This window comes from Passer domesticus, chromosome 1, assembly GCF_036417665.1.
Source record: "Passer domesticus isolate bPasDom1 chromosome 1, bPasDom1.hap1, whole genome shotgun sequence".
NCBI lineage: Eukaryota > Metazoa > Chordata > Aves > Passeriformes > Passeridae > Passer > Passer domesticus.
Genome location: NC_087474.1, coordinates 9,438,251 through 9,458,783, shown reverse-complemented (window position 1 = coordinate 9,458,783; position 20,533 = coordinate 9,438,251). Strand labels below are relative to the sequence as shown.

At 40.7% G+C, this 20,533-nt stretch overlaps 1 protein-coding gene across 7 annotated transcripts in view; it reads left to right on the top strand.

Moving 5' to 3' along the window:
• The window catches only part of DIP2C (disco interacting protein 2 homolog C), a 307,254-nt gene that overhangs the window by 175,283 nt on the left and 111,438 nt on the right, over positions 1 to 20,533 (top strand). For all 7 annotated transcript variants that reach the window (XM_064388801.1, XM_064388720.1, XM_064388405.1 and 4 more), the window contains 3 exons: positions 560 to 670; positions 17,577 to 17,702; positions 18,531 to 18,740. In XM_064388801.1, the coding sequence (XP_064244871.1) occupies positions 560 to 670; positions 17,577 to 17,702; positions 18,531 to 18,740 (447 nt within the window). The remainder of the gene's footprint in view (positions 1 to 559; positions 671 to 17,576; positions 17,703 to 18,530; positions 18,741 to 20,533) is intronic.

Below are 20,533 nucleotides of genomic sequence, written 5' to 3'. Positions count from 1 at the left end.
TACTATTTTCAGCCTGGTTTGGTGCAGTTATAATTTACTTTCTGACCATTGGTAGGTAAAAATGACTATAGGTATTTTTGTAGTTCCCTTCCCACAGGAACTATTTTCCACAGGTTAGTATTGTGTTGTCACCAGCTGACACCATCCAACCAGATGAGGTTTTGGATGATACACACTAAGTTTTCCTAGGAACCATTTTGCAGGAAGGTTTCAATATCTATTGCAATGGTGTCTGCCTTTATTAGCTCATTAAAATAATTCCTAAATACTGCTTTATGAAAAGTCATCTGTTTGTAAAATAAAAAATGCCAAGCTTACTGTCTGTTTGCTCTTTCTATGTTGTCCATGACCCTGGAAAAAAGGTTTTTTAGAGAGACCCAGGAAAATAACCACATCAGAAAAGCTGACCAGAGGCAAGTAGTGTGCAACCAATTGACACGACGCGCTTTAGGCACTGAATGTTCATTTTCTGCTCCTAGTGTATGCTGAACTCCTCCTCACTATAAATCTTCTAAAATTCAATCAGAATAAGCTGTTTGATTTTTTTTCCTTAATGCAGGGGTGGACCAGGCCTTACCACAAGAACGTCGGACTCCTGTCACTCCGTCCTCTTCCTCCCGGTATCACCGCCGCAGGTCCTCAGGGTCACGGGATGAGCGCTACAGATCGGGTGAGTGGGACTGAAGACCCCAGAACTGGAATGGAAATTTGAAGTGTCTTGTTCTGTTCCTTGCTTTTTTAATAAGAAGTTTGTTGTGAACTTGTGTAGTTCACAGTGGGGAATGTTCATTGTGTGAATAGAGAGATGCTGTCCAAGCAGGGGTGGAGTTACAAAGCCAAGATTCATCTGGAACTGGATCTGGCAGTGAGTGTGAAGGGCTGCAAAAAAGCCTCCTACAGGCACATTAGTAAAAAAGGGAAGAGAAGGAAAACATGGTCCCACTGCTGAATGGGGCAGGTGACAAAGGACAGGGAAAAGGCCAAGATAATTAATGTATCCTTTGCCTTGGTCTGTGCTGATGATATTTGAGTTCTGGAAACCAAGGCATGTGAGACCCATGGGAAAGTCTTGAGCAATGACAACCTACCCTCTGTGAATTTGAACAAACTGAACGAGTAGAAGTCTGTGGGTCATGATGGGGATGCATCACTGACCAATGTGAGTCCACTTTCAACTCCTCAAAAAGTTGTGTCAGTCAGGAGAGGTTTCTGCAGACTGAGAGAAAGCAAGTTCATTGCTGTCTTCAGGAATAGCAAGAAATAGGATCTGGGAAACTACAGGCCAGCCAGACTCTTCTCAATCTCTTGAGCAGGTGGTAGAGCAAATAATGCTGGAAGCTCTTTTTAATTATATGAAGGACAAGGTTCTGATTGGGAGCAGACAGCATGGATTTGCAAAGTTCTCTTAGTAGGTTGGTCAATTCATGCTTTAACAGCCTAATGACCTTCTACAATGAGATGACTTCCCTGGAGGCTGAAGGAGGAGCAGTGGAGGTTGAATGCCTTGACTTTAGTGAGGCTTTTGACAGTGACTGTCATAACATCCTCCTTGACAAAATGGTGAAATGTGGATTAGATACATGGACAGCGAGGTGGTCTGAAAATTGGCTGAAATTGAGTTCAGAGAATTGTAATCAGTGACACAAAGTCCAGCTGGACACCAGTCTCTGATGGGTACTGCAGGGAGTGAATGCTGGCTCCAGTACCCCTTAATAGCTTCATTAGTGACTTTGCAGGTGAGACAGTGCCCTCTTCACACACTGGCAGATGACACCAAATGGAAGGAGCAGTTGATATGCCACACGTGTAATGCCATGCAGAGGGATCTGGGCAGCTCTGAAACTTCTATACTTTTACCTTGGAATGTGTAAACTGCATTCACTGCATGTACTACACCTTACCACAATGGGGGTTAGGTGTGCTCAGCTGTTTGAGCTGCTCCAGGGGCTGCTGCAGTATGAGCATCCTTCCCAGACAGCAGCCTGAGGCCCCAGTCTGGTTCATCTGGTGCTGCCTCTCTTGCCGCTGCAGAATTAAGGAGCCATAGACAGCACCCACCAGCCTTTGTGGCAGAGAGACCCTGCTGAGCTGAGAGTCAGAAGCCAGGGCCTGATGGGTATGGAGGGTCCTGAGGAGAATAAATTTGACTGTGGAGGCTCTGGATTGTATTTGAGAGATGACTCTTGCCGGATGCAGTCAGACTAATTCAAATATGAAAAAATCAATTTAAGCCTAAGAAAAAGCTTTTTTTTTCTCCACTGGCACAGGTTACTAAGAGAAGTTGTGGTGTCTCCATTCTTGGAGCTATTAAAAACCCCACTGGATGTGGCCCCAAGCCCAGTGTGCTGTAGATGACCCTGCCTAGAGCAGGGAGTTGGACTGGATGGTCTCCAGAGGTTCCTGCTGACCTACTCCAGTCTGTGGTTCTGTGACACAGCTGCATTTTACTGTACTGATTCTAGTTTGGTAATACTATAAGAAAAATATTTAATTTGCAGTATAGCAAGTTGGGAACATCATTATGCCCTAAATAGAAGCACTGATTAAAGGAAGATAAAATTAATTTCAGAGCTGAACAGAAGGGTAATAACTCATTTCCAAGTGAATGGGATTCAACTTTCTTCATGATACTGCTCCAGATATCACACAAAATAAAGGAGTGATTGGTTTAAAACTGGTTTATAATGGCTTCTCACAACAAGAAAGACATTGAGGTGTTGGAGCATGTCCAGAGAGGGGCAGTGAAACTGGCAAAGGGTCTGGAGCACAAGTCTTATGATGAGCAGCTGAGGGAGCTGGAGGTGTTTGCCCTGGAGAAATGGAGGCTCTGGGGAGACCTTATCACTCTCTACAACTCTCTGAAAGGAAACTGGAGACAGGTGGGGTTCAGCCTCTCCTCACAAGTAACAAGAGACAGGACAAGAGAAAATGGCCTCGAGTTGTGCCAGGGGAGGTTTAAGATTGGATACTAGGAAAAATTTCTTCACCAGAAGAGCTGTCAACTATTGGAACAGGCTGCCCAGGGAGGAGGTGGAATGATCATCCCTCAAAGTGTTGAAAAAGCATGTGGATGTGGCACTTGGGGATGTGGTTGAGTAGTGAACACAGAGGTGCTGGGTTGAGGGTTGGTCTGGATAATATTGTCTTTTCCAACCTTAACAATTCTGTGACTCCATAAAGGAAAAGTGAGCTCTGAAACTTCTTTACTCCTACCTTTGAAGGTGTAATTAGGCAGAATATTGGAGCCATAGACAGCAGCACCCACCAACCTTTGTGGCAGAGAGATCCTGGTGAGCTGAGAGTCAGAAGCCAGGGTCTGTGGAGGGTCTTTAGGAGAGTAGATTTGACTGTGGAGGCTCTGGATTGTGTTTGAGAGATGCCTCATGCTGGATGTAGTCAGATTCATTGTGCTGACACAACTGGAAAATTGTGGAGAACTCCTTATTAAACCTTTTGTAACATATCTCTGGTTCATCCCATTAGTCAAAGAACTTGCCAGTCCCATTTAAAGGAAAATTAAATGATAAATGTGGCAGAGAAAGCTCATGTGTGTCCAGACCATTCTGATAAATTTTTAAAACTCCCTCCTCCCCTCAGAAACCCTGGGTTCATACTGTAGATGTTGCCAATTTTCTGTTGAATAATGGTTGTGGTATCTGCATAATAATTCCTTGATATATAAGCTCCTAGAAGCTTCTCCAACATTACACTATAAATGGTCTGATTTCTACCCAGTTTTTAAGTAGGTAAAAAAATACTATTCCTGAACTTGTCTAATTTGTGGGTGTTCAACACATGGTCCTCAAATCTCCAAGTTGTGACTCGCCAGAGCAGTTCTGTTAAAAACATGTGCATTTGACTGTGGGTTGAAAGTTGTCTGCTTGAGCTGTGTCTGCCATTTGTACATGAAGATATTGAGTTGTTTTGGGGATGGGCAAAAGGAGACATCCTGCATGTCTTCATTGTGTGCCTCTTCTGAGACCCCAGGAGTGCTCTGAATTGGTGTTGCTCCCTCTTGGTTTCAGCTGCTGCCTTAAAAGGAAGGCATTTGTTCAGTGAAATGGTAAATGAGGTCCTGTCTTAGGGATGGGGCAAGTGTATAATAAAGTGCCTTTATTATACACACACACACACACACACACACAATATATGTGTGTGTGTGTATAATAAAGGCACAAATTTCATTTCTGAGAAGAAAAGTAAGGAATTCAGTGTAAAGGGCTGTTATTAGTGCAGGAGTCTCACTTTAGGAGAGTCAGGACTATACTATAAATTCAGATCTTGCTGTTCTGAAAATGTCCTCACTGTTAAAACTGAGCAGCTTGACAGTGTTTTGGGGACTTCTGGCAAGGCTTTGAATTCCTAGCTTGGTTGCTGTATAGCATGACTCCTCAGCAAGGCAATGAGCTCTCCTGCAAACTGGTTTGAACAATTCCTGCACTTTCACTCACTCAAAAGAAAACCAAATGTAGCTAATGTCAGTAAAAGTAAATATAAGTATACATTTCAATTTTTAAAAGTTATCTGATCATCTTCAAATTTACTTTCAGAGGAGCTTTGCTAAGATACAGTGCAATATTCCACCCTGGGAAAAACAAACAAACAAACAATTCTGAACTATGTCCTCCCCTTCTGTGTACTGCCCTTGTGAGATCAGAAGCCTGTTTCTTGGTCTCTTAATTACTCAGTTATTACTGTAGGCTTCAAACTTGCAAGTCAGATTTCATTCTGGTTATCATGTTTTCAGCTTCAGATTTGCTTCAGGTAGAAGTCTTTGTTTGGCTTGTTGTTTTGCTGTGCTTAATACTTCAGCATCTCTGCTCTGATCACATTGTGATTGTTAGATCCTAGCTGTTACCCAGATTGAGTGTTTGTTATCATATTTGGCACATCTACTTGGAAATAGCCCAAAACAAAATGAATACACACTCTTTAACCAATAAGGAATTCACATCTAGGAAAACATTTCCCTTCCTTAGTGTTTTTGCACAGTTTATTTCAATTAGCATCTGCAAATAAATTTCCCATTCCAACTCTGATCAAAGTCCTTTTCTGCCTCTTCTTGGTAAGGTTTTCCTAATTGGAAGTCTAAGATTCTGAAAGTCATCCAGTTCTCCTTCCATGCCTTTGCTTTTTATGTGGATTTAGATGTCAGCAAAGATTGTTTAATGAACTCTCTTTGGAGACTCAAAATCATTGCTGCCACTAATATCACCTTCAACTTATTCTCTTGTATTATGCAGAATGTCAAACTGTGACATTTTTAATCCCTACCTGTTTTCTTATTTCAGTCTTTATTATTATTATTATTTCATTAATGTTGTAACCAAATTTTTCAGCATTATAATTTTGAAAACCTGCATTCTATGATTTTATATTCCAAATAAAATTGACAGTTGAGTTTGTGGACACTGGTTTTTTTCCTAAATGTTTCTGGGATATTTTTTGTTTCAAGATAATTGGATTTCTGAATTCAGCCTGCATTGGAAATTTAGTCTAATTCTTTAAAACCAAAAAGGTTTAAAATTTCCTGGCTGCTTCCTTTTATACAGGAATGGAGCCTGAAACCACTATGTTTCAAAATGTCAGCTTTGATCATTTTTCAGATGTCTAAAGAAATAGAAAATGCTATAAAGTGTAGTAACTGAATTAGTGCAGGGTGAAGCGATATTATTTACTTTATACAAATATGACAAATAGTTTAGCTGATATTAATCCAAAAGCATTCCTTGATTTGTTTACTATGGATTTTTAAAAAAATCTTAGTATTTCCACCTTTGGAAACGGTATTTGGCAAGGCTTGCCAAGTGTAGATCATGGCAATGCTTTTCTCTTAGCAACTGCCATTCTTCATCCAGTGCTTGTGCTATAACATTATCTGGGGGCTCGAGATGACACTGAAGCCAAATGCTGCTGTAGGCTGGATCAGTAACTTCTGCCAAGAGGCTTTTCTGGCCCACTGGATTTCCAGGCAGGGGAATGCTGGCTTGCCCAGCACTCTGCATGTGGAATAGATGTCAGCATTGGGCTTGGCCTGCTGATGGGACTGCAGAGTCAAGCTCAGACTGGAGCTTGAGTGAATAATGGACATGGAGACGTAGCTGCAGGTGGCCACACAGCTTTTGTTTCCTTGGTGCCATTTAGGAACTAGGTTCCTCAGGTATTTTGAAAGCTGCAGATCCATGGGTTTGGAATGGTGTGTTGAGATAAGGAGATGGGAATTATGTGGTGGATTAGGCAGGGGGTAGCCTGAAGAGCCCAGCTCTCACACTGCTGCCGTGCTGTCTGAATTAACTGAGTTGAAGACTGACATTTGCAGAGGCTGTTGTCCCTCCATACTGGGGGCCCTGTTTGCTCACTGGTAGCAGTGGCTACATTCTGCTCTATTTAAAATACCTTCATATCAGCTGTCTTGCTTTTGGAAGAATGGTCTTTTTGGTGCTTAAAAACCCCTGTGCAGTGTAGCCCTGTGGTGACCGTCGTGGTGGCCGGAGCTGAGCTGGGCTCTGCTGCCACGTAAAGGCTGCAGCGCAGTACAGCAGCAGCTGCTGGGGCTCTGCCAGGTGACAGAGCCCGTGGGCAACTGGGCAGGACCTTGGCATCAGAAGTTGTGCTCTTGGTCACCGTAAATCTCCCCCAGTTCTTTGTTTCCCAGCCGGTCATGATCTGTGGGGTTCAGAGAGCAGCTCTCCGTCAGAGACCTTCAGCAGCTTTCTGGAGAACAAGTGTGTTATCCTCCCTCAGCTGGGTGATCATCACACAGGAGATTAAACATCAGGTCCTTTCCAACTTCCATTTTCCCAAAAGGACACCCTGTGCCCTTTAGATGAGGCCAAAGCAAGAAGCTTGAATTCTCCATCCCAATACTCAAAACCAGAGCACCTTCTTGTGTGGCAGGACCTGGCTTTTACTGTTTCCACACTTGTCAGTGATAAAAACCCACCTAGAACCAGAATGGATAACACAAAAAATGTGCACCAATAAAATTAAAAAAACTAAAAAAAGAGAGCAACACTAATTTCTAGGGAATGTGGTGTAATATATTCAAAGGTACGTGGATGTGTTAGGCATGAGATAGTGTTTCTAAGATTTCTACTGCACCAGAATTCTCCTCTGATGAGATAAGGATGGGACAAATGGGTTGGACCAAGGTTATCAAGTCTCTTGTTTCTCATGAACTTTGTAATAGGCCTTGAAGATGACCAGAGCACTGCCTGGAGCAGTGTAATCCTTAAGAGAAGTGAGACCAATGAGCTCTGAGTTTTGCAGATGTCAGGAATGATGGGAAGTAGCAGCATAAGTGGCATTGTGCTGCCTCTGTGTCTGGAGGTGCATGGTGTCCTAGAAGTAAGACCAGCCAATGAGAGCACATGCACTGCATGGACTCAGTGGACAGGTTTTAAAAGGCACAGCAGCAGGTGAGCACAGAGCTGGGAGCTGGAAATGGAGTGGTTTGAGAAATGCCATTAGTGGAATCAACATCCCTCAGCTGGTAGCGTGGAGGAAGGGTATGGGCTGTAGGGTGGCTGTGGTACCTGCACTCCCAGCTGGGACAGTACCTCCCTTCTGGCACTTCTGGTGATGTTTTTCCCCATAATTTAGGTGGTGGAGGTGAGAAAGAAAAAATTGGTCTGGTGCACCATCCTTGGAGAGCTGCCAGCCCCTGCCCCAGAGATCCCACCACTGCAGGGAACAGCCCATTTTCCAAGTGCACGCAGCACTTCTTTTAAAAGACATCTTAATATAGGAGATTCTTGGAGGTACTGCCAAAGAAATGCATCCTAACTACACCTCTCACAGCTCAAATTCCTGAGCCACCTTTCCCACTCTGGTGTTCAAAGGGGAAAGGACAAAAACATTTATATGAGCATCAAATTGTTAAACTTCAGAACAAATCATCCCAGGCCATGTTTGAGGCTCATTTGAAATATGATAATTAAGAATGAAAGAACATTCCCTGTAGACCCAAGTCCTAGAGATCCTGGCACCAGACCTTTCTTAGCTGAGCTGCTCTGCTCCAGGAGCTTCAGTACCTGCCTCACAGTGTATTTGTTCCCATTTTCCATGGGGTAGGTGTGTGCATGAACCCTAACACAGGTTGGTCACATTTTGTGCCTTTACAGCTTACCTTGTGGTGATTTGAAAATATGCAGGTAACTTATATTTTGTGGTTTTGAAAGGATTTTCAAGATGTAGTTTTGCAATCCTGCCAAAACTGACAAAAAATAATTGTACAATGGTATTATGAGAGTTGTTCATGCTAAAGAATGGAATGGGAAATTTGAGGAATCATTTTTACTGAAGCCTCATCATTTCACATTTCTCCAAAGAATAAGGAGAAAGGAAAATGTGTTTAATGTGCTATCTATTATAGGACTGCATATAAATGTTCATGTGACTGATCATAAAACAAATAATATTTTAACCCTAAATTTGAGTGGGGTTACTTGTAGAAGTTAATTTGAAGTCATTAACCTAGCTGTAAACAGACTTATTCAGAAATTAATTAATCTCCTATCTGATTTATCTTGCTTACAAATTTCAAGCTACAACTCACTCAGGACAAAAAAAGAAGTTGAAGAAAAATGCTGGCAAATATGTAATTTATTTGACCACATCCTTGCTTTCGACCCAGCAGAAAAAGTTTGTGAGGATAAGTGTAGAGCTCTTGAGAAAAATTTTTTGAGGATCTCCAGAGAGAAACAAATATAAAGTTAGTTTAGTTCAGTTCAGATTGCATAGTAAGGGGGCCTGAGATGAGATCACTGTGTGAAGCTGACTTCCAGAGTGCATTAGAAATGGGATAATAAATAAATGGAGGGATGGAAATTATTAGTTGGAGACCTGCATGTTGGGGTTTTATTTCACTTATGAGTAGAGTTAATACAATTTTAAAACTCAGAGTTTTGAGAAAAACATTTTAAAATTAACTTTATTATAGAACCTGAAGAATCCAAATTAAAGCAAAAACTATGCAAGGCCAGCTGTGGAGTCAGAGAGAGTTCAGTCTGTTGTTTTGGTGTCCTCTGTTTCCAGCATGTGAGCTCTGTGTTTCACATCCTGCCCATGCAGCTTTCCCAGCCATGTGTTCAGCTCCTCTCCTCCTTCTACCCAGAATTACGGATTTCTGCTGTGCCAGCCAAAGTGGGAGATGACAGCCATGCTTCTCTTCCTTAGAGCTTACCTTTCTGACCACCTGAGAAAAAACCAAACCATCTGGTTTGTGCATGTGTGCAGCAGGTGGGAGATGCTCAGGAGGTGCTCAGCATTGGCTGAAGGATGGCACAGCCCTTCAGGGAGGGCAAGGAACAGCTTCCTGCACCAGCATCCCTGAAAAGCCAAGCCTTTTCCAGTGGCACATTCATGGGAATGCACATCTTTTCTAAACCGCTGACTTTTAACTGCCAAAAATGGTACAGGTCAGCAAAACTCAGGCCCAAATTTATGAAAAGACAGCAGAAGTTTCCCTTGAGTCTCCATGTATCCCCAGTTCCTGATAAAGGCAGAGGCCTAATACATATAGCTTAAATATCCCAAAGGCTGAAACTTGCACACATAAATTGTTTTTTGAAAGGTAAGCAACAGTTTATTTCTGTTAGTAGCTTCCATAGCCCTCCTATAAATAAAAGTTATCTTAGGGCAGCTGTTCTTGCATTCAGTCATGTGTTGACTGTTGTGAATGCCATATTTCAGAATTAATAGCACACCTGCTTCCAGATGGAGAGAAACTAGGTGTCCCACTGTTTGGGCCATGTGCTTTCCTATGTTAATATCCAGAGAGACTGTGAAAGTATTCTGAGAATGCTTCACTATAGCATCACCCCCAGCAAAAGTCTGTTATTGTATGCACTCACTTTCACATTCCCAGGGGTGAGATGATTTCCAAGGGACTGATCTGTGTTGGATGAACACAGCAGAATTTTTATGAAATCACTTGCCCTGTATCTGCCTGAAAATAACCCAGTGATGTCAGCCAGGACAATGAAAAGACAAAACTCAACTGTAATCTGATCTGATGATACCACATTTACCATGTTTCACCCTATTTAGCACGTCCTGATTGCATTTCCAATAAATGTAGCTACCAAGTTTTCTCTATTCAGAGTATTTACAGGCTGCTTATTAGGAAATGAATTCTCAGTGTTTCCTTTGTCTCCATGGTAGCTCTGACAAAGGTCTGATTAAACTCAGAAGCAACTTTCATGCTTTCAACTACTGGTTTCCTGTAAGACAGCAATTTCCAACCTTCTCTGTGTATAATTATGTAGCATACAATTGCTATACTTATCATTGTCTTATCCAGAATTTTAATCCAAAATTCACCTTTGATAATGCCATTTTCCTATAGTATCAGCTGTTTCCCTGTAATAACTAGAAATTGTTTTGATTATTCTCTTGGCACTCTGTTGATGCAGCAGAAAATGGCCTTGCTTCCATTAGCTTCTCTGTCTGTTCTTCCAGCTGTTTTCCTTGATGCCATCCCAGATTCTTGCTTCCCTATGACAGAGATTTATTTGTGGTTTTACTTATTTGTTAAATGTCTGACTTCAGGGCTGATCCTCTACTGCAAAATAAATGAGACATAACTACGTATTATATGTACCTAAACAACCTCTAATTAAAAATCCTTTGGTATTCTCAGCTCATTACAGCAGAGCATCAGCCTTCTTGATCTTGATAATCTGCCATTCTCTGAGTGAGTTAGTTGTAACAAGCAAGGAGTCTAAACCTTCTGAGGCTTTAAGCCTGTCTTACTCCCACTTGTGTCATCCATCATGTTACCAGGAATTGGCTACTAATGCAAGGGCATAAAGATTGTTTCCAATAGCTAGCTCAAAACAAGAAAAAAAAAAGAATAAATATTTCAGGGGAGAGGAATGAGAATTGCAATTACATGAGCCAAAAGGAAGAAACAGAAGAGATGGATGAATTCAGATCACAACTATCTCCAGGCAGTTTTATTCTTTCAGGAGTAGGTCCCCTGAAAGGAGGGATGGAAGTAGTACCATTACCTCACAACAGGCAAGCCAGGCTGCAGAAGATGGTAGGGACTCTGTTAGGTAATTCTGCATCTGTGCAGAAAAAAAATTAGGCAACAGCTTGTTATTTCATATTTGTGTTTCTTAAACTGCTGGTGATTGCATATGAAGGCTTTATAATTCCTGGAAAACTGAAAACATGAGCAAAACTAGAAGAAACAGAGGCAGAAACACATTCTAAAATCTTGGTTCTAGCAATGCACGACTCCTGTCTACAGCCAGTTTAATTTCTTGTCTCAAAAAGAGACAGGGCTGCGTGGTAAATGAGATGCAGGAGAGCTACTTGACACACAATGGCAAGACCTGATTTAAGTACAAAAGAAGATAATGTTGTTCTTTTGTGTGCTGAGGCATTTTATGCAAGGGCTGTGAGGAACAGTTTTATAATGTGGAATTTTTTAATGTAGCTGTTGCTGGCTGTGGGAGGAGAACCCTGTTCTGTGATCTGTGCAGAGCTCCTACCCAGATCCCTGATCTCTGAGGAGGTATTGCTTTGCTTACAGTATTTTGAGTGTTTGACATGCCTATGGAGCAAATGCAGCTATATTGAATAAAGGAAGCTACTGAGGCAAGTTAAACTTATGTAAGGAAAAAAACCCCTAATAAGCCCTCCACCTTGAGGAAAAATGCAACTGTAATTTGTTGAATAGGTTTTTGTTCTTTTAAAATAGAAGATCTAAAGAAAAAGGAACAAGCTCATTTGCTAAAATCTGCAAAGGTATTTAGGAGGACTAGGAATTTGCAGCATATTTAAAATGTCTTAGTTGCAATTTAGAGCTTTAAAGGACACTCTCTCAGGACTAAGTAAGGAATGGGCATCCCTGTTCATGGGGTGGAAGGGGTAGGATGAGTCAGGATTATGCTCCATGCCAAATGAAAATGCATTCTTTGGAAGAGTGCTCTTCTAGCATCTGCAGAGAAACATGAAATGCTGCAGCAGGGCTCCACATGTGGAGCAGGAAATGGCTGGCCTTGTTCATCACACAACAATTGTTTTTTGCTTCAGGAAAAGAAGACTGATTTGCTTGTGGAGACAGCTGAGCCTAAAAGGATCATACATACTCTCTTCCCCAAAGGAAATGAATAGGAGAGGGCAGCTTGTCATAGAGGGAAGTCTCCACTTGTTCTAAGTAGGTATATATTTGTGCAAGGAAGAGAGAAAGTATGTTCCCCAAAAAAGGCTTCATGAAAAGTTCTAAAGAGACTTATATTATCCCAGAGCCAGTTAAAGCCATCCAGCTCAACTTCTGATTAAATAAAAATCTGTAATGCTCCCCTCGAAAAAGATTTCAGGACAGCATATGGAATAAATGGTTAGAGAACGCTGTGAACAAGGAGTCAAAAGTACAAGCAGTCTGAAATGAACAGTGTTTATTTCTGTATTTCTGGGCATTAATATTTGACCTTTGACCACTGCCCACCTATCAGCAGTCCCTACTGCTTTGTCCCTATCTTCTGTCACTCAGTCACCCCTTTTGAGAAGGGTGTCCATAGCCAGCTGTGTCTGTGCAGTAATGTCTGTTTTAGTGGGGTTGGCTTCTTTTTGTAAGCCTTTCCAGTTAAGCTAGGAGCACACCCTTGTGCCAAGTTATGAGATAAACCAGATGAAAAGAGTGACTGCACTCAGCAGAGCACCTCCCAGGAAAGCTGGGCAATTCATCCTGCTGATGGCATGAGGAATTTGCAACAGTGGAGAGTTTCTGCTTATGGAGATCATTGGCCAAGGCCATAGGTCATCACTCTGGAAGTCTGAACTTGCAGACCCTCATTCTCTGTGCCAGTTTTAAATTCTCTGCCTTTGGTTTTGAGACCTCATCTCATATTGTATAATAACAGATCATTAGCTCTTTGAAAGGAAACTTTCTTTCTACCACCTGCTTGTTTTTACAGTTCCACTTCCTTCCTATTTCACTTACTGACTTTATTCCCAAAAGTATGCTTGCCCTTTCTGTCCTGTCATAGAAAGTAAAGGAAGAGAATAAACAAGTAAAAATGCTTGAATGCAACAGGGAAAAGACTGGGGACAGAGCTGTTGTGTCTGCAGTTTGCAGCCCATAAGAAATATGTCAGGTTGAATGCTGAACACTAGGTTGATTGGTGTTAAGCAACAAATAAAAAAGTGAGCTTTCCCAAGCTTGGTGCTTTGCTCTTTCCCATTTATTGATTCTTTGAGTACAAACACACAAATTGGATTCAATGTGTGGTTGGCCAAGCTAAAACTGTGCCTTACTTCCCACTACTGTAGACAGAGGTAATGATGTTTTACTGTGTGCACTGGATTTTCTGTAAGACATTCTTGTGGGAAAGCCAGGTGGGAAGAGTAAAATTATTTTTTTACCTACAGGAGAGCTTTGAAGGGTCAGGATCTGGAGTCATTTTATCAGCTATAACAGTGTAATTAGAATGTTACATAAAAGAACATTTCACCTAAAAGCATGATTTTTTCACTTAGAAAAAGCCTTCCACTCAGAAGGCTTGAGTGCAATTACATCAAGGTATATTTCTGTTTGAAATGCTATCGGAAGTTTATAGTAGGTGAGAAATTACAGCAACACTATAAGGAAAGACAGAAGAAGTGTTCTTTTAATGTTTGGTTTTTTTTAACGCAGGCATTTCTGTGTGTTGTTTCTGGACCAAGTTTTCATACTTGAACAAATTTTTCAGGAAAAATTAATGAGAAGTCTGTGTTATACAGCAATACTCAATCACAGTGTGATGAGTTCAGTTAGTCTGAACATGCCAGGGTAGATTGAGAAGGAATTCAGACACTTCTATCAGACCTGCAAGACAGGGGAATCACCCTACCAGAGATTGTTTGAAATTTTAATGTGATGCTCCTGCTGATGCTGTGTGGGATGTATGGAGAATACAAACTGCTTTGTGATGATGGGGTTTGGGGGGATAGCAGTTTCCTGTCCCAAAGGAATTTGCATATGTCTTCTGACTTTGTCCCAGTGTGGATTGCAAATGTGGTTTCCTTTCTTTAGAGAATAAGGAGCATCCAGTTCCTGTTGTATAAATTCCTGTTGCAAGTCTCCTTGTATTTTTTCAGTAGCTGTAAAGGACAGCTTTGAGGAAGCAGTGAATTACATAAAATAGGATGGGCACCATGGCCCATCTTTGACCAAGGGAAAGAGCTACCACACTCCTGTTCAAATTCATGAGAAGCAGATTACCAGGGATGCTGGTATGTTGTATGGATGATTGTATGTTTCAACTTGGATTTAAATCTGTGCTTCATGACAGTACAGTAAGAGATTATTAGCTGCATTTTGGTTAACGTTCCTTGAGCTACATAAGCAAAGTTGGTTTGTAGACCAGAAAAGCAAAGCTAAAACCTAGGGAAAAGCAAAGTGTGCAAAGTGCATATCTGAAGCTGATATTTGCTGGGAACAAACCTCCTTACTGTTTCTGTCGTGGTTACAGGATAGATATTGTAACCCATGAGTTGCTCTCAAGTGTAATTCTGAAGTATCACTCTGTCTTTCCCTCATCTCTCTGATTTCTCAGTGTTTGGGTCTTGGTCCTGAGGCATGAAGGGCTCGAAGGCTGCTCATAGCTTAACCAAATCCCCTCTGTACAAGGCTGTCCAGACAGGTTAAGAGCATCTTCAGAACCCACCAATAGGCTTTCATTCAAAAGGAAGAACATACATTCTGCATCAGCTGTTATTCTTTCTTTACCCAATTCTTAGCCATTCTTTATGTGCCTAGAGAAACTTTTTTTAGCCAAAAATTTTATTCCTGAGAGAGAACATTGTGAAAAGATTCTTCACCCAAGCTTGACTGTTTAAGCTACATTTTATTCCACTCACCCTAAAACCCTGTAAACTCTTGTTGATGCTCCCTGGACCATCTCTGGATTATCTGTCCTCAGCATTTTCTAGACGTGTGTCCCAGGGTTTTTTGGTAGCCTCCATAATCTGAGTAATGCCTTCTAAATAATTGAGCTTGCAGGCTGGGCTGGGAGCAGGTGTGTATGTTCCTTCCTCCCAGTCAGCTTCCCTCTTGTTTATTCGGAGTTTCTTGGTTTTGACATTGTTTTGCTTTCCTGTGAGGTTTTGGGTTTGGTTTTTTTAGCTATCTATAGTGTGGTTTATTCCATGGTAGCCCATTACAAATAAACACATCAAGAATGTACCTTATTAGGAAAACAATTCAATTTCTGGGCTCCTGTGGACTCATTTGAAAATTAAAACCCTGCAGAGTGTTTTTAATTAAGCTGATGAGTCTACCTTCTTATATCAAAACAGCATCAAAAAGGAAATCACAGAATTCACAAGTTCTGATTCAGCATCCAGTTGTCACTAAGCATTTTAATGATTTTCTGTCAGCTGTCCTCCTTCAAAAATTTTTGGCAGAATTTCTTCTCCCTCCTGACACAGTTAAAACACAATTCTGTGTACAATAACATAAAAATAGTCCCTCCTGTATTGATCAGCAAAAGTTATTTTCTTCCAAAATTTCTCTTTCAAAAATTGCTGCAGAGTCTTAGTTGAGGTTTTTTAGAGGGAAAGCTCTTTTTTTTTTTTTTTTTTACTGCTTGATATCTAATTGCTATCCTTTGAAGGAAAACCAAGAATTTTCCCTTTTTAACAGATAAGAAACTATTAGGGAGCATGTTCAGTCCTGTGCACCTTATTGACATTGGTGTGAAGTGAGCAGGTAGGAATTTATCTTGGGGTCATGCTGTTAGGTAAGACTTATATTCTTTTTTTTCATAGTGTGATACTTTTCACATAAATTTTCTGATACTTTTCACATAAACTTTTCATCAGCTTTTAATTATAAGAAAGACCTTAAACTTTAAGCTTAAAAATAATGACAGGAGAGAAATTCCTGTTCTCTGGGTTGATGATAGCATTGGTTCTTCCTTCATTTTGGTCCATCAGCTGCATGGCTCTTTTATCTTTTGAGAACAGTTTTCCAGCTTTGCTGTTTGCTTTTCTTTGCTGATATTCTCATCCTCTTCATGGTTTAAAACAAAAGAAAAGAAAGCAACTCACAGAAGCAGCTGTTAATGCTCTTTTTCTTACTCTTCCCTGTTGTATTTCTACTGAGAGGTGCTTAAACCCTGGCAAAAGATAGGAAATAGCATTACTGGAAATGAGACACTGCAGCTTATCAGCAGCTTATCATCAAATCCTTCCAGGTTTTTACTCACAAATTACATAAATGTGATTCAACCAATGCTTTATATATGTGTATATATATATATATATATATATACACACACACATATATACACATATATATGTATGTATGTAATCACACACATATATAGGTACTCTTCTCTTTCCTGTTGCTTTTCTTGAGGCACATTGCCTGTTCACATCCATACAGAGCAGGATAATGACACTGTGCTGCCAACCCAGCCTGTGAGGGTGGTCTTCCAGGAGATGCAGCAGCAGCACAAGTGGGATCACTATGGATTAGACCTGATTCGCTGTGCTCCTGATCCACAAATGGGAACAGCTAAACTATCACACAAATTGCTGTATTTTCAACAGCTGGCCAGTGTCAACTGGTTAAAAGGCAAGATGTCACACAATCAATATATGTGGCAACTTCTTTACCCACAAGAAACTCCTGTTGGCTGCCATGTCTTTTGCATGCCCTCACCTCACGTGAATATATGTCCCAACTCCATTGAAATATGCAGACAGTGCAAGGTAGTAAACTAAAAGCAGACTTATTTAAATATGTAGTTAGGTAGTAATTAAAGAATGGTGCTTAAAACAAAGTCATTATCAAAAAGTCACTCACATCTTTTAGCCATGATAAATGGCCTTTTTCAAAAGACTCTGGGAGACAGGCAGCTTTAAATACATGGGGAAGGTAGAGAAGCTGTTCACCTCCCCAAGGAGAAGGGATCTGTTGGGTACTGTGGAGTGGACTGGTGTGAGCTGTGTGCACCACCTGCCTGCAAAGCACCACATCTGTGCTTAGGGTGTTTTTTTCCTCATTCCACCTCAGGCCAGCCCTACATAGCACTTAATTTTCTATGAATAATGCTAAGTGACAGTGGCAGGAGAAGGATTTGGGAATGAGGGACCTGTTGCCATTTCTGTTGTGGCATTTTATATACCTTTTACCCTTCAAGAAAATGTTCTTGTTCACTTACTCTGTGTGACTTCTCTGTAAATTGGAAAGCTTATCCATTTTAAAAACGGCCAATGTTAATACACCACAGTTCCACTGCAAACAGCAATGGTCACTGAAGTAGCAGCCCATGGTTAAACAGAGGTTTGCCCTGGGGAAGTGATGTTCCTGCTCTTCAAATACTGCAGCACTGTTCTGGGAATATCATACAGCTCAAAGGGCTTGTTTGTTAGTGCAGCACTTTTCACTGTGGCTGCTTTTTCTACAGAGGAGAACTCCAGCAGTTCCTCTGAGGTTCTGTGTGTTCCTGGCCTCCCATCACGGGACGTGCCTTGTCAGCCCAGCTGGCACATGCAGAGTCTGTGCCAGGTCTGCTGGATGCACAGAGAACAGCTCCTTTCTGTCTAACTCTGGCTTCACACCTCTTTCCTTCCAGATGTCCACACAGAAGCAGTGCAGGCAGCCCTTGCTAAACATAAAGAAAGGAAAATGGCAGTGCCCATGCCCTCAAAACGACGTTCATTGGTGGTGCAAACATCAATGGATGCCTACACACCTCCAGGTGAGTATCTCTCTATTTTTATGTGAATTTTAAAAGTGGTTCTTTGTGCTGATGGGAACTGCTAATCTGTCAGCATAGACAGTAATGGAAATGTCATTTGATGCACACTGAGCTTAACTGAGGTTTGTTTGAAGAGAAGGTGAACTGAGTAGTGGAAAAGTCAACAGGGACAGTTCACATGACTGCTTTGCCCTTGGTGATACCTTAGCTTGCACTGGTCCTTTTGGGTTTACAAGGACCTAACTATGGCCAGCTTGTCATATTTTATGGCAGTCTAAGCTCCTTTCACATTTCTAGTTTATTCCCTAACAATGTAATGTAACATTATCTTAGCAATTAGTTGTGTCATTCCTTTTCAAGTTTATCTACTTTTTTATCTACTAGACTGTGAAAACACCCCATATCTCATGTTTCTCATACTCACTGAATCCAGCTGAGACTCCCATTTCACTGAGGATTGGACTTTGTACAATTGGAAAAGTGTCTCACAGACTTTGTGGAGTGACCTTGGGAAAGTTTTTTTAAATATTCTCTGCTGGCTGGAGATCTTCAGAAGATTCTGTGTTTAACATTAAAAAGGAATACTTTAATTATCTCTTTTTTTTTGTACAATAATACACACGCCATGACCTTAGAGCAGGAGAAGTGCACAGTTAGAAACTGACTTAGTTTCAGGGCTTTCAGTGCTGCAGTTTTCTCATTATGTTTGCCTACCTTGCAGATATTTTATTCATGGCACTTTCCTGAGATTTTTCATATGAATACGAGTTATTTCTGTTAAGAAAACCCCAAAGCACTGCAAGTTAACAAGCTGTTTTTAATTACTAGATACTTCTTCTGGTTCAGAAGACGAAGGCTCCGTACAGGGCGACTCCCAGGGAACTCCCACCTCCAGCCAGGGGAGTATAAACATGGAACATTGGATCAGTCAAGCGATCCACGGCTCTACCACATCAACCACTTCCTCCTCCTCCACACAAAGTGGAGGCAGTGGTGCTGCACACAGACTAGCTGATGTTATGGCTCAAACACATATAGGTCAGTATACAGATGTGTTGAATGTGTCCAGTTTAACATGAATTTTGACTCTCACATTCAGCTGATGCTGCTGTGTGAAGTCTTACAAAAGTCTTTCCTGTGCTGCTTCTTTGCTCTTTAATATTTATATATATTACATGGAGAGAAAGTCCTACTTTCCTATTTCAGGAGGGGAAAAGAAAAGCAGTTTAGATTTGAGGGTAAGCTTATGTTGTGGCAAATAGGGTCTAGCTGTTGTTGCCAAATACTTTAAAATGTACAGTTGCATGACTTCCATTACTTAGCACCATAAAGGTCTCTGTAGGATTCATCAGTAAGGAAAATCAGTGCATGCATCATTAGGGATTGCTTGCATATGAGTTTCCTCCACTGCTGCACCACTTTAATTACATAGCTTGAGTGATTTTTGATAATTCTGTTAACAGTAGTCCTCTCAAACATATTTTTTCTGCCCTTAATTGAATTTAGAATACTTGAACTGGCATATCTAGCAATTGTACTCCATGGGAGAGACCATTATATAGCTTCAGAGAAGGGATTTGTTATTATTAATATCTTGCTTATTTCCTTTATAAAGACGCTAGGAAGTCAAAACTTTCCATTAGGGCTAAGCTTCACAGACATTATTTCTGAATATTGTGCCATTGATACTGGTCTTTATTAACACGAGGCAGCTGTTTGATTGGATATGTGGAGAGCAAGGCTTGGTTTCCATTCACTCTTCAGCTGCTTTTCATACAAGGCCTTTGCTTTGTGTGTCTTCTTGCTGGGGAGTGTAGTTTGGGTTCTCACTAAAAATCTGTTGCAGTCTTTGTTGGAACAGATAAAGCAATCTTACTCCTCTCTTACTACAGTTCTGTGTGACTGTTCTCCAACTGACATTTCCTTTTCAAGCACATGTAATGAGATACATGAAAGCATCTGCAGTGTTCATGATTTTATGTGTTGGATTGGGAGTACATATCTCTTTGGTTTTGCTATGAGTATAGCTTGATGTAACACCTGTATTTCCAGTAATCCTCCCATCATGATCCAGAGTGGCTGAATTGCAGTCAGGAAAAGAACTTGTATTGTATTCATAAATTCATGCTAAATGAATGCTTAGAACCTTGTTTTAGAAACACATACATTGGGAACACGTTAATCATTGCATTTGATTATTTTCTATGACTTCATCTTGAAATGCTAGAGGAAATTATAGCATAGAGAATTAAATTTATCCAAACTCTGAAAGGTTGCATTACTCATACACAAAGTCTTAATGTGTCTTTAAATATAGCTTCTTTATAATTTGACATTTTAGTAATTTTAAATCTGGCACAGTACGTCTTTTATAATCACTGAGCTTGTGGTAAATAATACAGCATTTATAGAGCTAAATTAAGATGGCACTACTCTGCAGAAGAGGGAAACTACTGTTTCTTATATGTACATGTTTTATTGTGCCTTGTTGACTAGAAAGATTTGCCTTTGAAGGAAACAGTTGAGTTTACCTCAGTGTATGCACATTTCATTCATTCTGACAATAAGATGCCTTAAATTGCATCTCTTCTTGGACACTAATTGAGCTGTAGTAATGTAAAGGTCATTTGGGCACAAAATCTGATTGATGAGACTGGGATCTTGTGGTTGCCATCAGTCATTGCTAAAATCACTGGAAATGTAAGAGAAGCTGCACAGTTATAACTGTAATATGTATTTCTTCATGGGTGAGCTGCATTCTTTAAGAATTTGAAATGAAATTGTTATTTTGTTTCTTTCCTATCCAAGAAGTTAGATTTTGCATTTAAATG